Genomic DNA, 14,354 nt, shown 5'->3' with positions numbered 1-14,354 from the left:
TCAATGAATGTCGCACTACCAAAATATGGTGTGGAGTGGCAATCCCAACTAATATTATAAGTAAATGCGAAAGTAAGTTTGTTGTTTGTTTGTTACCTACCTCCTCACGCGTTATCTACTCAACCAATCTAAGTACTTGAAATTCATACGCATTCATAGGTATGGAAAAGGACATAGTGTATCATTCGTACCGGAAAAAACTGTTGTTCCCGTAGGATTTGCGAAAAACCTATGACTTTACAATAAAAACATGACGCTGTATGTATTTAAAAACCCATTTTAATTCGAAGAAAAAACTGTTTCCACGGACATTTAAGCGGGCGATGCCGCGGGTAAAAAGTTAACAGACAGATAATAGGATATTTGTGACGCGGTGATAAGAATCTGATCTGAGAGAGATGTCACATTTTTAAAACAAAAAAAGGATAAACTGGATAAACTATACTTCCTTTATAAATTTACAGTCACTTAATTTTTAAATAATATATTTATTAATATCACTGTTTGTATTTTTAAAACATGCTTTAGTTGATTAGGAAATTGGTGTAGGATATAGTTACTTAACCTAGTTGAACATGGGGAGTGGAAACAAATTACCTGGCTATCTGTGTTACGAAGTCATACGGGATTTAGTGCGTGACACATTCAAAATAATTCATGTATCTATATAAATAGGCCTTTATTAAGACTTAATCTAATACGAAATCGGTAGTGTTTACGAGAAGTTAAAATCCCAACAAATACGGAATGCCAGGGTGACTTTAATTTACACTTTTTAGTGATAACTTTCTCAATTGTTTTCCCTATTTCCTTAGCTACAAAGTGTGGGAGCCCAGATAAAGCATAGTATAAGGACGTATTCTACATTAATTAACATCCATAGTACCTAGGTAATTAAGTAAATTAATGTGAAATTGTGTCTGTTTGTCCTTCTTTCACGTGAAAACGGAGTACTTATTGGATTGCTTTTTGGTGTGGATGCCTCCACACCATAAAGCAACTTGCAAGCACTTGGAGAGCTGTAGAGTGACATGGTAGAATGGCTGGTAGGTAGGTTACTTTTGCCGCGGTCAAAATCTTTGCTTTATTTATATACTTATATAAAAGTATGTATTACCTCTAGAGATAGTAAGAAAGATAAAACGACTTTCAATATAAGTAAGTAAGTATTTATATCGAAAACTAGCTATCTCTATGTGGATCTACTCTACGATAATACTTTTATGAGATTATGGATCAAATGTATCGGAATAGACGACCAAAGGGTTGCATTGTCCGTCTGTCCACACAGAGGAACTATCGGAATAGAACTTATTCATAAATAGCGTTATTGAAAGAGCACAGTAGCGCCACCTGGCCGCTCCCACGACACAAAGGGCGCGTGAAATATCAAAGAATTTTAATCTTCTCACAAGATGGATAGTTGCAAATCCTGTGTTTGCGCTCTTCAAGCGTCCCAGATTGGTGTAGGTGGACAAAGAATATCGAGGTATTGTTATATCGAGTAGAGTTGATATCGAGGTGTCGTTTGTCTATTCTTTTGTATATTTTCATTCATACACATAGGTATTACTTAATAAATTTCAATAGAATGAATACAATACATTTATATATGTAGCAGATGCGTAGGAGTGTGATAAGTACCTAATAATAACAAAACAGAAAAAATATATTTAACGATTAAACTTTACGGATACACGATAATAGGTTAAAAATTATCCCGATACAATTAACTATTTTTTTCTCTTCATAGTCGTATTTTCTCATGGCTGATGGTCATTACATGGAATAAAACACACACAACTTGGCACTAATAATGGGGCAAAATTATTTTGATGAAATAATTAAGACAATTTTCAGTGATAATGATAATGATTTTAGTACAGAAGCCTTTTTTTTTCCTTTGTACCAATTTCATTACTATCTATAATTATTACCTACGTTAATAACTTTAAAAATACGTAAATTATTACGTATTATTGTGTTATGTTACTTCAAATATTTATGTAGGTATTCGTTGTTCCTTCCATAAATTATGAGATTCCGAAATTGTGATAAGAAACATTAGTGTCTTAATTAATAATAATCGTGATAATCTCATAATTTATGGAAGGAACAACGAATACCTACATACATATTTGAAGTAACATAACACAATAATACGTAATAATTTACGTATTTTTTAAGTTATTAACATAGGTAATAATTATAGATAGTTCGAATTTATAAATACGCCGGAGTCAAGTCCACGCAAACGAAGTCTCGGGCATCAGCTTGTAGTAACCAATAAAATAACACGAAACAAAACACATTAAAAGCATTTCATTTAAGTCTTTTGTGGAATATAACTACGACAATAAAGAGGCATTTTTATAATGTCACCGAAAATCTACGAATCGTAGAGGTATTCAACTTGACCTAATAATACTGGACTGATTATAAAGAAAGAATGACGTCATTATTTTTTTATTAGCGAACGAAAAGCTACGTTTCTCAAGTACACCTAGTGCTTACTATGTATTATAAGTAAACCTTTTATCTTCGACCACGATATAATTTAATTTTACCATACGTATACTATACTATTTGGTACCTACAAGAAGTAGGTACACAAAGTACCAACACGAATCTATTTTTTATGTAGTATTTTAATATGTAGTCTGAATTCAAAATGATATATTTTATTATTTATTAATTTCATTATTTTTATTCTAACCAGTAATTGTGTCCCACTGCTGGGCAAAGGCTTCCCCTTCCTACTTCAAAAATCTCTATTGACTTCAATAAGCTGCCAACGCCGCAGAAATTCATCGAAGGTATCTCACCATTTTATTTCAGTATATTTATAAATTAACTTTAATTTAAAAATATTTTACCTAATAAGATAACAGATTTATAAAAAAAAAAACATTAAATTTTATTTGGAACTCCATTACGGTATGTCTTATTTGAAGTGTTAGTAAATGGTTAGTGATAGTGGCTATTCAGTCCAGCCGGCTAATTACAGGTCAACATTTCGAGACGTCTGTTAACGTCAACTTATTGTAGATTATCTTCTGTTGACAATGGATTTGTAGTACTAAAAATATATGTTTTTCTTAATTTCAAACATTTCTATAAATAGATAACGTTGTTTGTTTATGGTATTGATCTTAATTCCATGAGGATATATAGTTGCGCCACTCGTATCATAGAAATTACACATCAAAACAAAATAAACTTTTTACGATAATTAAAACAGGAAATAAAAGAAAAAAGATAATCTATATACGTAGAAATCCAATTTCAAATAAAATATTAATTAAAGGTTATTAACAAGAAGCTTTTTGTGCTAAAAAATAATTTTAAGGAAAGGAAGCCGTGCGCGCGCGTCCCTTCTAAATCGTGCTCGGGATCAGATTAGGTTCGATCGACACAACAAGATCGCGATCCAGATTCTGACAACTTACCAAAACATGGGAACCATTTAGGCCAATAAATGACTGTGAAGGAGCTTGTAGGTCGCACACAGCATTTTCTTAGTCTATAGCGACTTTAGACTGCACTGTCTTGTGTATGAGGCCCGAGTACAAAATAAAAGAGTTATTAGTCCTATAGGCAGCTACTGCTTATTCTGGGTCAGCAGTGTTTATAATGAAGACAACAATTTGAATAAAATTTGGCGAATTGAGATCCTCCTTTTTTTAAGCCTATTATTCTAGTTAATCTCTAAAATAATTAATAAAGGTAAATATATTTTATTCTTTAAAAAAGTTTAACAGTCGGCCTCACAGTAGGCTACAAACCCTGCAAGCCTTTATAACCCCGTCCGTCTGATCTATATTGAAATATAAAATGGATTTTGGTCGCCCTCAGATTCCTTTCCTTCCTTTAAATCATTAATAGAAAAAAATGTTTTTGCGATTTAGTCTCCCGTGTGGCACTAGGGGTGTAAAACATTCTACCCCGTGTATTTTTCACCTCTGAGGTGCGCAGGACGCCTGTTGCAGGGTATAAAAGGCAGGGAGGTCCAACTTTTTAAACACATTGAGGGGAAAGTTGTTGCCGTTTATATCATCTGTTGAAAGTTTAGTGATATGAAAACAGTGCAACGAAGGTAAGTTGGATATTTTTTAATATCTAGCGTAATGTGACGTCAATTTGAATCTAATAATAATATTAATAAATCATTGCTTGCAGGCAATTGTTAAATTGCTACGTAATCGCTACACATTTTGTGATCGTATCGCTTGTGATTCTGTAAACACAAGCGATGCGATCACAAATTATTATTTTGATAAAATGTGTAGCAATTGCGTACATTCATATTGTATGTCACACAAAATATTACGAGAATAGTTGCAAAAGTTGAGAGAGTATTTGCTAATGAAAATACGTCGACGTAAGACGAAATAATTCGGCCTGCATTGCGCCCTCGATAGCTCAGTGATAAGCTGCCCCGGTTTAGCAGAGTTCCCGATCGAGTCCAGAATTATATTATTTCATAAAAATTTAAATAGCGTAGGTAAATAGTAATCATCTAAAACAAGCGTTAAATAAAAAGTTAGTTTTACAAAATTAATGGTATGAATTAGTATTATTGGATGTTTGTAACTTTTTCACGCAAAAAGTAATGACCCGATTTCGAAGAAATACTTATACATATAACGACACGTCAAGTAGAAAATGAAAAATATATACAAATAAGGTTAATATATAACAAGAAATGGAAGAAATGTTTGTGTAAAGTATAAATTGCTCGTCGTGCTCTTTCTCGTTTCTTTATTTGCTAGGAAGAGCTATCAAATAGCCACAATCGCTAAATTGCTAGTCACTGATTAAAATTTCTATAAGTATTATACAATTTTCCTCACTCCTAGTGGTGTGCCAGTGGTGGCGGTATGGCTTCTGGCGGGAGCTCTGGTCTCCGCGCAGATCACCTTCAGCCGCGACTGGACTGGCGGCAAGAGAGCCGCCCCTCAACTGGCGTTAGACTGCGCGCAATTTCCTAGACTGTGCCGTCACTTTGTGGTGAGTATCCATCTTGGCTACGGCCACCACATGCTGTATGCGTTGCATCAGGTCTGCACAATTCAGCGCGGGATATCCAAGTCAAGAGGTATAGACATATTAGACATATATTTCTTTTATCTATGGGTATAGACCATAGACAAGTGTCCATCTTAATCCAATCAAATGGTGATGTGGTTGTGACCTGGACAGCCAACACTATTTCCATGGATATTGCAGTTGTAACCCCACATTTACACTCAGCCGCTGCCACTTCTCCTGCCGCTGCCGGAAATATTTCCTTAAATACTTCTGCGGCAATAACGACGCGAGTGAGCATTTACACTCAGCCTTCATATTCTTATTCTCTCTCTCTCTTCTTTATTTATTAACTTGCAAATTTTACAAATTAACAGATTGATAAACGAATTGCTGTAGTCAGGTAACAAAACGTAGCGTGGCACGATCTATTTTGATCGAATTGCGGCGGCAACGAGCAAGAATGTAAACACTTGCTCGTGCTGCCCGTACTTTGACATCCGCGCGAAAAACTAACAATCGAGGGAGCGGAAAACCAACAGCATCGGGCAGCGCAGCGGCAGTGACAGCGCGAGTAACCTATTTACATACTCGCCCACTGGGGTGCTCACTTCCCTGCCCAATAGGACTGAGTGTAAACTTGTGGCATAAGATATTAGCTAACTTTAATTGTAGTAACTAGATGATGCATTCAGATTCCTTAATTTTACTTTACCACCATTCATGAAAAACAGATCAATCAAAAACCTACAACCAGGTTATTTATACTTTCTTGGGATGCATATCACGTTGTAACTGGAAGACATAATTACCTTCTAAATGTTCTTTTTGACTTAAACAATAATCTTGTTTCCAGCATGATCTCAAACAGGCCATGTCCTCAGATACGTCGAGCAAACATCGGCGCGAAGACGCTGAGAAGGCCCCGCCCATTTACGACGACGAGAAATAGTCCACACAGTCCACTGCGCCGCCATCTTTGAACTAACAACTTGTTCTTTATTTGAAAATAGTTTTTTATAGATTTTTTCACAAAGTTTTTCACGCACTTAACTTACATATTTGTGTGTTAATTTAAAATTCTACATTCTATAAAAAATAAACCTACTCGTATATAATTCCTTAAGAAAAGCTCATATTATTGTCGATGAAACTCATTGAATTGGAGAAATATGTTATCAAATATAAATTATTGGAAATTGTACTATGTTTGTATATGGGTAATGTTGTTAGCTACCCATTAGGGATTTTCTGATTTATATGGTTGTGCTATGAATATAATATTTGTACTATCATATACTTAGGCCAAGTTAACACATTATATTAAGGCTGGCTGGCTGGTGGCTTAATTATTTTTAGTACATACCTATTTAGTCTACCATTTCCTAGTGAACCATTATAATTCTACTAACTTTCGCTTACTGCAAAAAAAAAACTCGCTGTAAATACATTGTGTAATCAAAATCAAATTTAAATCATTTTTAGGTAATAAATGTGCTTACTATATCAAACAAAATGTAAAGATATCTCTTGGGAACTAAGCTTTACGCCCTTGTATTTACGGCTCAGTTAAATGGAGCCATAATAGACAATTAAGTAACTTAAGTAGGATATAAATTTATTATAACCCGCGTGCAATTTTGTGGCTCACATTGTCGTTGCTTGTCGCAAAATTGTAATCTTTATTGAAAACATTATATTTGTACCTGTATAATACACTTTCATTACTTGATGTCAATATGCACGTTAACTATAAATGATCGGTCATTTTATTACACATTTTTCTTATTACCGAAAAATCTAAGGCCGTTTAATAAACGAAATTATACGCGCGTTGGACTTATAAAAAAAAGGGATTGTACTTATTAATTTTGTAACGTATTTTTGTTATATAAACTAATCGATATTAGATCAGTACGTACACATAAAAACAAATGGTTTTGTTTTAGTTTTGGGCTCCGTCAAATAAGGGGTTCTAACTTCAAAAAAGCCATCAGTGTGTGCCACATAATTTTACTATTACATTTAAACACTTAATATATAATTAAGTATTAATTATAATGATTGAATGCGCGAACTTATGAGAGCCTAGCCCCAAATTGTATACTGCACATGTTGAACACAATGGAACAATAATATTAAAAGCAAGTCAAAACCCACGTAAATCATTACCCCTGTCATACATAAACTATTTTTCTTCTTATCAAGCATCTATCAGAAAATATATCAAAGGAAATTAATTGAGTCGATTCTCAGTGAGACGCAGCTAACCAATCACAGCGCGCCATTGTGTCCCATCGACAAACACACCGCTATGATTGGTTCGCTGTGACGAATCAATTCGATAGTGAGAAGTAAAATGTAAATCCACACTTCGCCCTCCAATTATTTAGTGTAAAGTGTAATGTAATTTCTTTACGATGTTTTCCTTTACCAGAAGCAAGCGTCTACTCTCTGTTTAGACAAAATTAACTAACCACAGGGATGTAACAGAAATGAGCATGTGTGTAGATGCCAAAAATGAACTGGGAAGATTCCAAATAAAATAATAAGAACTTAATAATAAATTTATTGTCATAAATTGATTTTATATACATGCTATAGAATTGGTTTAGAATTAAGAAAACCATACTGCACACGCGGTCAGTTAAATCTATATTAAATTCAATATTTTATTAATACTATGTTAGAATTGCATTACAAAGTATACAATCATGACTAAATTATGTGACTTTTAGTGAATATTTGGTCAAGTTTAACAAAAAGTAAACAAGATGTGTATGTGTTTCTATCAGTGTCAGTGTACCTCACAAACAAATGAACCGATTTAAATGCGGTATTTTTAAAACGCGAGTCTATTTTTGTCGAGGTAGCTTATGCGCGAATTTAATTCAATAAAATTTGTTCAAACGTTTGAAGTTTGTTACATAAAATATAGGTTTAATTGAGAGATATATACCAAAGCCATGATTGCATATTTGAAACTTAAGTTTAAATGATACACAAACACATGATCTTATCAAAAACGTAAAAGAAATATGAACGTAATAAAAAACGAATCGTCGAACCACAAACATTGTAAACTGGATGTAGAAACATGGCGACCCTGCCATTATTGTTTTGTGGAACTAAATCTAGTCTTCATATGTGGAAAATATATCAGATTTCAACGCACACTATGATATATATAATAATCTGAAAATGTCTATTATAAAGAATTATACTATTTGAAACTAATTCAAATAATTGTGATTCCTTATAAATTCGATGTTTAAGTTAAAAATATATATAATCTATTAAATAAAAGATAAATGGAAAAACAAAGACCTACCATTATAACAAGGCACGCATGCAATTTTATTATTACATACAAATATATCATCATAGTGTGCGTTTAGGGAACCCTGGGCTGCGGCACTTAACGGCTGAGGAAGAAACCGGGAAATCGCCGAAACAGGTAGGCTTACCATGCATTTCATACGAAAGACGAAGACATTTCAAAGAACGGCAAATAACTGTTCATCTACCTCAAAATACACAGTTAAGTATATTAGTAAAACATTATAATATAGCTAAAATTTTAATGCACTATTTGTACTCGTATTAATTCCAATCGGCCTTAACTAAGTACTTATTACTAAATTGTATGCGAACTACAATGTAGTTCAGACGAGTTCGGACATGCTTAGACGGATCTGTGACGTCACAAAACATACGGTACAGATTATAAAACTATTTACAGTATGTCTATATGTAGAGTAGAAAATGAGGGTGTTGTGTCCTTTTGGCTGGTTACACTAAATATAAATAAATAAATAAATATATAGGGACAAGTCGCACAGATTGAGATAGCCCCAAAGTAAGTTCGAGACTTGTGTTATGGGATACTCGACGATACTATGTTACATAACATATTCTACTCTTTATAGAAACGACTGTAGTCTATGGATAAAAAATAATAGATTAATAATACAAACTTAGTGTTATATTAAAAATAAACGTACAGTTTTCGTATCAATAATTCTCATGTAATTAAAAATGTTGGCGCTGCCAAATTCTTATCAAATATAGTATGAAGCGTAAACTATATAATATAATTCAGCCTTATTCAAGTAAAGCAATGTCAAAATTAAACGTAATATACTTCAATGATAAAAATGTATTATCAATATGCAGACATAAACATTCTTAATTGCAAATTAAATAATTGTTTTATTTATAAAAACACATATTGCGAGCAATGTACAAAATTTCATCACACGAACTTTATCTACTTGTCTTGAAGAATTAGATTCAAGAATGACATATTTTTTTAAAACTTCTTTCTGATCAATAAATGCACAGGATTTTGTGTTAAATCCAATACAGATTGTTCCGTTTCGAAAGAGTACGCCACGCTTTCACGGCTAAACCGCTGTACCGATTTTGATGAAATCTGGAATAGATATAGCTAGTCCATAATTTCCATGCCTTGTCCGGTGATACTGTGATGATAAACAAACGCCTGAATTTTCACAAATAGCAATGACGTCAACTCTCCGATTCTTTCTCGATCAATTCTCATCAGGCACACTGCACCTGACATACTCGAGCGCTTGATTGATACAATCCAGCCACACGTCCCTGTCTTTCGGAGTATCGGCTGCCAGTAAATGTCTCCTGACGACAGTTCCATCTTCCCTCTTGCAGTAGACGAGAGAGCCGTGCTCCGGCACAATGAGGCCGGCGGGGACGGAGGTTTCTAGAAGGATTGTGTTGGGTCGGGCGCAGAGGTCGCGTGGAGCGCGGGTGGCTTTCTCTGATGTGACGGTTGTGAGGTCTATGTCCCCGATTGGCAGCTGGAAATAAAACAATATCAATGATATCAATGTAGCGTTTTGTTTTTCATGTTGACTGCAAGCTTTTGTGATCATGTCTTTTGTATTTGTATTCATTTATGTTTGAATACGCATTTATAATTTATGATTCTTATGTAAATGGTGCAATGAAGTGTTTTTATTGAAATAGAAATACTAAACTGAATTGAGTTTGTATTGAAATAGCATGAATAATGTACGCAATATGTGAAACACAACAATATGTGTAACACGGCCACATTGTAGTTAGTAGCTGCAGTATTATGTCTAGGGGCTTCTGACCTAACCTAAGATTTGTAAACAGTTATTTATTAGAACTATTAGGGGCCCCACTATCAAAATCCGTTGCGTACTTTTAAAGATCTAAGCCACTTTGTTTTATACTATACTAGCTTTTGCCCATAATTTCGTATGTGTGTAAAAATTTTTGGGAATTTCAGGAAATCCTTCTTAATGATCCCCTACTCTCTCCAGGCAACCTACATGCCAAATTTCAGCTTCCTACGCCCAGTAGTTTCGGCTGTACGTTTTCTGAGTCAGTCACTCAGTAACGGAAGAGTTTTATATATATAGATAGTAATAAGTTATATAGTAGGCAAAAAACACCTAAATAGAGTTATGTGAAAATATATACTATTTTAAAAGCTGTGCGAAAGTATTATATTACGGCAAAAAAGGTATGCGATCAGTATCGATATAATAGTGGGTCCCACTCTCACCTTCTTGTTGACATCGTCAGGGTACTTCCAGTAGGAGAGCAGCGGCGGCTGCAGCCGCAGCCAGCGGCGGTGCCAGGCGCCGAGCCCGCTGACGTCGTCGAAGGCGGTGAGGAAGGCGGCGTGCGGCGCCGGCGCCGGCAGCAGGCGCCGCCCCGACATGCTCAGCTGCACGGACCCTTCCAGCGGACTACCGCACGGGACCTGCATTTATTCCATTTATTTCTTTACTAGATGTCGCCCGGGGCTCCGCTGTCGTGGGAATTTTGAGATAAAACATAGCCTATGATACGATAAACCACCTTACTAATGACGAAAGAATTTTTGAAATCGGTTCGGTAGTTTCAGTTATTACCCGCCTCAAACATACAACGTCACAAACGCTTACGTCTTTATAATAATAGTACAGATTCATTTATGTACCCAACATATCAATGTAAATATAAAACTATATACTAATAGGAAACCAACTGAATATTATACGTCACAAAAGTTTTTTCTTCTTCTAGCCTTTATTTGTGTCCAATGCTGGGCGGAGTTCTCCAACAATATATACGAAAAAATTTTAAGCAAAAAGTTTGTATACCAACTTAAATTAGTAATACAAAAAAATATGAGAACCAATAGAGACCCGATTCAATGTGTTTCTCATTGTGCTTAGAGTGAATGATTTCCTCGATGCATATTGTACAGTAACGCAAATTAGACCGACCAAAAATTCTACACATTTATAAAAGTTTCTCACAATATTCCATGTGTTTCTCACCTTGCTTATAGTAAGGGAATAACTTTAACCGTACATTACCAAAACTTTAAAGACATTCTTAGTTCTGAGGCATACTACAGGAACTGTGAGGAAAAGAATCATCAATCCCCATTTCTCACTAGTCTCAGTGTGTTTCTCACCTTGCTTAGAGTGAAGGATTTCCTCGAAGCGTGTTGCAGCGCGAATATGCAGTAACCGTGAAGTGAGAAATGCGTCGATCGGACCGCCAGCGGCCCGCCCGGGCTCTGCACGCGGGCGACTTTTAGTTCCGACACTTTGGAACGGGGCGTCAGCAGCTTGGACGATGACTGACACAGATAATAAATAAATAGAAACAAATCACATAGATTCAGTTAGCCCCAAGGTAAATTCGAGACTTTACGGGATACTAACTCAACAATACGATATTATTAACATATACATATGTAGATAAACATCAAAGACCCAGGTCGATCTGAAAAATATAATTTTTCATGTTGACCTGACCGGGCATCGAACACGCGACTTTCAGTGTAGCAGTCCTCCATAATGACCATTATATATTGGGCCACAAAGCCGTCAAGTATCATTTTATACACACAGTACCATATATATCCCTTGCTGGGTACCCTTCACTTTACAATCGATTTATTCACACATGTTTAACATAAACATATGTAGTAGCGAAGCGTTGGTGGTGTGTATTGTTAAATATGAACCGAAAGGTCCCAAGTTGGAATCTTACTTTTGCCACATAAGTTTGTACACCAATCTGACGCATGTATAGTAGTTTTTATCGACCACTACTTGCTTCCGGTGAACGAAAACATCGTGAGGAAACCTGCACACTGGTGGAATATCAACCTGTGGCAAACCACTCTATTAGTAGTGCCAAGAAAGTCGTTACGTTGTTTCATTCCACATAATAACTACGACCCTCAGCCATGAGGAATATGACTATGAAGAAGAAGATTTAATAAACCTAATGCGATTGAATAATCTTAATTATCTTAATATCTGTAACAAATTACATATAGTCCAACCTACTATTATTAGTGTCTTGAATACTATTACAAACTTGTTGAATATATGACATTCCGGAAGAAACCTAGAAAACGCTCAGACAAGAGAGAGACTTAATTTTTCGACTCACCTTTTTATTTGTGATGTGGTACTTGACCTCATGAGGAAGAATTTCCTTTGATGCTTGCAACAAATATATCTCGACAGTCACCTAAAATTATACAATACTTTTATAATCTGTCTTAGAGTACAAACTAAATGATGCACACAAATGTTACGTCTTTAAATAGACTGTTATTAGATTATAACCTTATTATATAACATATAACATTATATATACACTTACTCTCCGAATACCGCCAAATTTCTTGATTACAAAGAACGAAAAATATTTTTAAACCACGATTACAGAAGTAGGGCAAGTTATATGTTTAACGTGTCTATGTATCTGTCCGTGGCATCGCAGCAGCCAAACGGCTGAACCGATTTTAATCAATTTTTTTTTTATTTGAAAGATAATTTAATAGATTACTTAGCTATGATTGACAAATGCAGCTGTTTGGAAACCGTCAGCTCTTATCTAGTAGATGACACGATGCAAGCAACTTTAGTCTTACATTTGTAAAAATGTATAATAAAGTTTTATATATAACCTTAAAGTCGCTGGTGAGCCCGTCCATCAGTATCTCGTCGGGGAAGCGCAGCAGCGCAGAGGCGGGCTGCGTGAGCTGCATGCTGGTGGCCAGCACGCGGTCGCGGCACTTCACCAGGCACACCGCGTGGTGACCCACTGCCCCGTCTGGATTACATATATGACATTTGTTATGTATTTTACAACACTCTATGGCTGAAGAAGAAACCTAGGAAATGCTCAGATAAGAGAGAGAGATGAATAATTGTAAGCTTTTATTAGTCCCTTATTATTTTTCTTTAATATTTCCTAAGTGTAGACATAGCCTACTTACAGTACTTATTTGTATAAATACAAAAGTTTGTGAGGATCTTTCATGCAAAATCTACTGGATTATTATGAAATTTGGTACATGGGTAAAATATAACATGGTATATAACACATAGTGTACTTTATAACCCGAAGTTCGAGCGAGCGAAACCCCGTGGCGCAACTATTATAGTATATATTCGTTGTGACGACAGTGTAGCACTGACCAGCGTTGAGCTGCCGCACGTAGTCCCTGCGCAGCGGCGCGGAGAGGCTGGCGATGCGCAGCGAGGCCGTGCCGGGGGCGGAGGCCGGGCCTGCGCCCTCCACCTGCAGCCGCTGCACCTCTTGCACGCACGCCTGGCGCCGGTGGCCTGGGAACAAGCGATAATAAATCACTTTTCTAATTAGTAGATGATGCCATTTCGAAATGGCTTCTGCCGAAGTAGTATTTTTCGAAGGTGTGTCTTGTCGAAGTAGGTTCTGTCGGAATAATGCTAGTCAAATGCGTTCAAAGCCATCAATGTCGAAATAGTGTTTTTCGAGACCCTGTCGACATAATTGTCTGTCGAAATTAAGACCTACAGTTGCCGGGTACACACTGTCGTCGAACAGTTTGCCAAACTTTAGCGGATACATTAAATAAAAAAAGATTAGATAATATACATATATGATAGTTTATACTAACTTGCTAAAAGCAGAAGTCTTTCCCCCTCCGCCTGTTCCGTGGAGCCGCTGAACTCGATCGTAGCCGCACACAGATTCAAAGCTTGACTGGCCTAAAATACACAAAGACAAATCGAGAAATAATTTAAAAATCAAGCTTTATTTCCTTCTCCATTTCTGGAGGACAGGTGCAATAATATGCATGTAATAGACGTACGTAAACCTTTCTCTTGAATCACTGACAGATATCAAGAAGTGATTTTCTTTCGTCTGGAGTATCGTAAAAAAGTATTTAGTTGTCGAGGATGAGTAGGAACATTTATACACGAATCATGCAGGACTGCTAACTGGTCCCGGATTCAATCCCCGGTCAGATCAAG

The 14,354-nt window shown here is 35.8% G+C and overlaps 2 protein-coding genes across 4 annotated transcripts in view; one reads left to right on the top strand and one right to left on the bottom strand.

Moving 5' to 3' along the window:
- The first annotated feature begins 3,889 nt into the window (after nucleotides 1-3,889).
- On the top strand, nucleotides 3,890-8,548 carry LOC128679788 (uncharacterized). Its single transcript, XM_053762237.2, has 3 exons — nucleotides 3,890-4,096; nucleotides 4,860-5,010; nucleotides 5,885-8,548. Exons 1-3 carry the CDS (start codon nucleotides 4,077-4,079, stop codon nucleotides 5,978-5,980), a joined length of 267 nt encoding a protein of 88 aa, XP_053618212.1. The 5' UTR covers nucleotides 3,890-4,076; the 3' UTR covers nucleotides 5,981-8,548.
- scra (scraps) overlaps nucleotides 7,582-14,354 on the bottom strand; it is a 50,879-nt gene continuing 44,106 nt past the window's right edge. For all 3 annotated transcript variants that reach the window (XM_053762206.1, XM_053762205.1, XM_053762207.1), the window contains 7 exons: nucleotides 13,997-14,087; nucleotides 13,536-13,682; nucleotides 13,022-13,167; nucleotides 12,499-12,579; nucleotides 11,507-11,674; nucleotides 10,604-10,804; nucleotides 7,582-9,866 (listed from right to left, as the gene is read on the bottom strand). In XM_053762206.1, coding sequence (XP_053618181.1) covers nucleotides 9,582-9,866; nucleotides 10,604-10,804; nucleotides 11,507-11,674; nucleotides 12,499-12,579; nucleotides 13,022-13,167; nucleotides 13,536-13,682; nucleotides 13,997-14,087 — 1,119 coding nt within the window. In that variant the 3' untranslated portion in view covers nucleotides 7,582-9,581. The remainder of the gene's footprint in view (nucleotides 9,867-10,603; nucleotides 10,805-11,506; nucleotides 11,675-12,498; nucleotides 12,580-13,021; nucleotides 13,168-13,535; nucleotides 13,683-13,996; nucleotides 14,088-14,354) is intronic.

Source organism: Plodia interpunctella, chromosome 22, assembly GCF_027563975.2.
Source record: "Plodia interpunctella isolate USDA-ARS_2022_Savannah chromosome 22, ilPloInte3.2, whole genome shotgun sequence".
Classification (NCBI taxonomy): domain Eukaryota; kingdom Metazoa; phylum Arthropoda; class Insecta; order Lepidoptera; family Pyralidae; genus Plodia; species Plodia interpunctella.
This window is presented reverse-complemented; position numbering and strand designations above follow the sequence as displayed.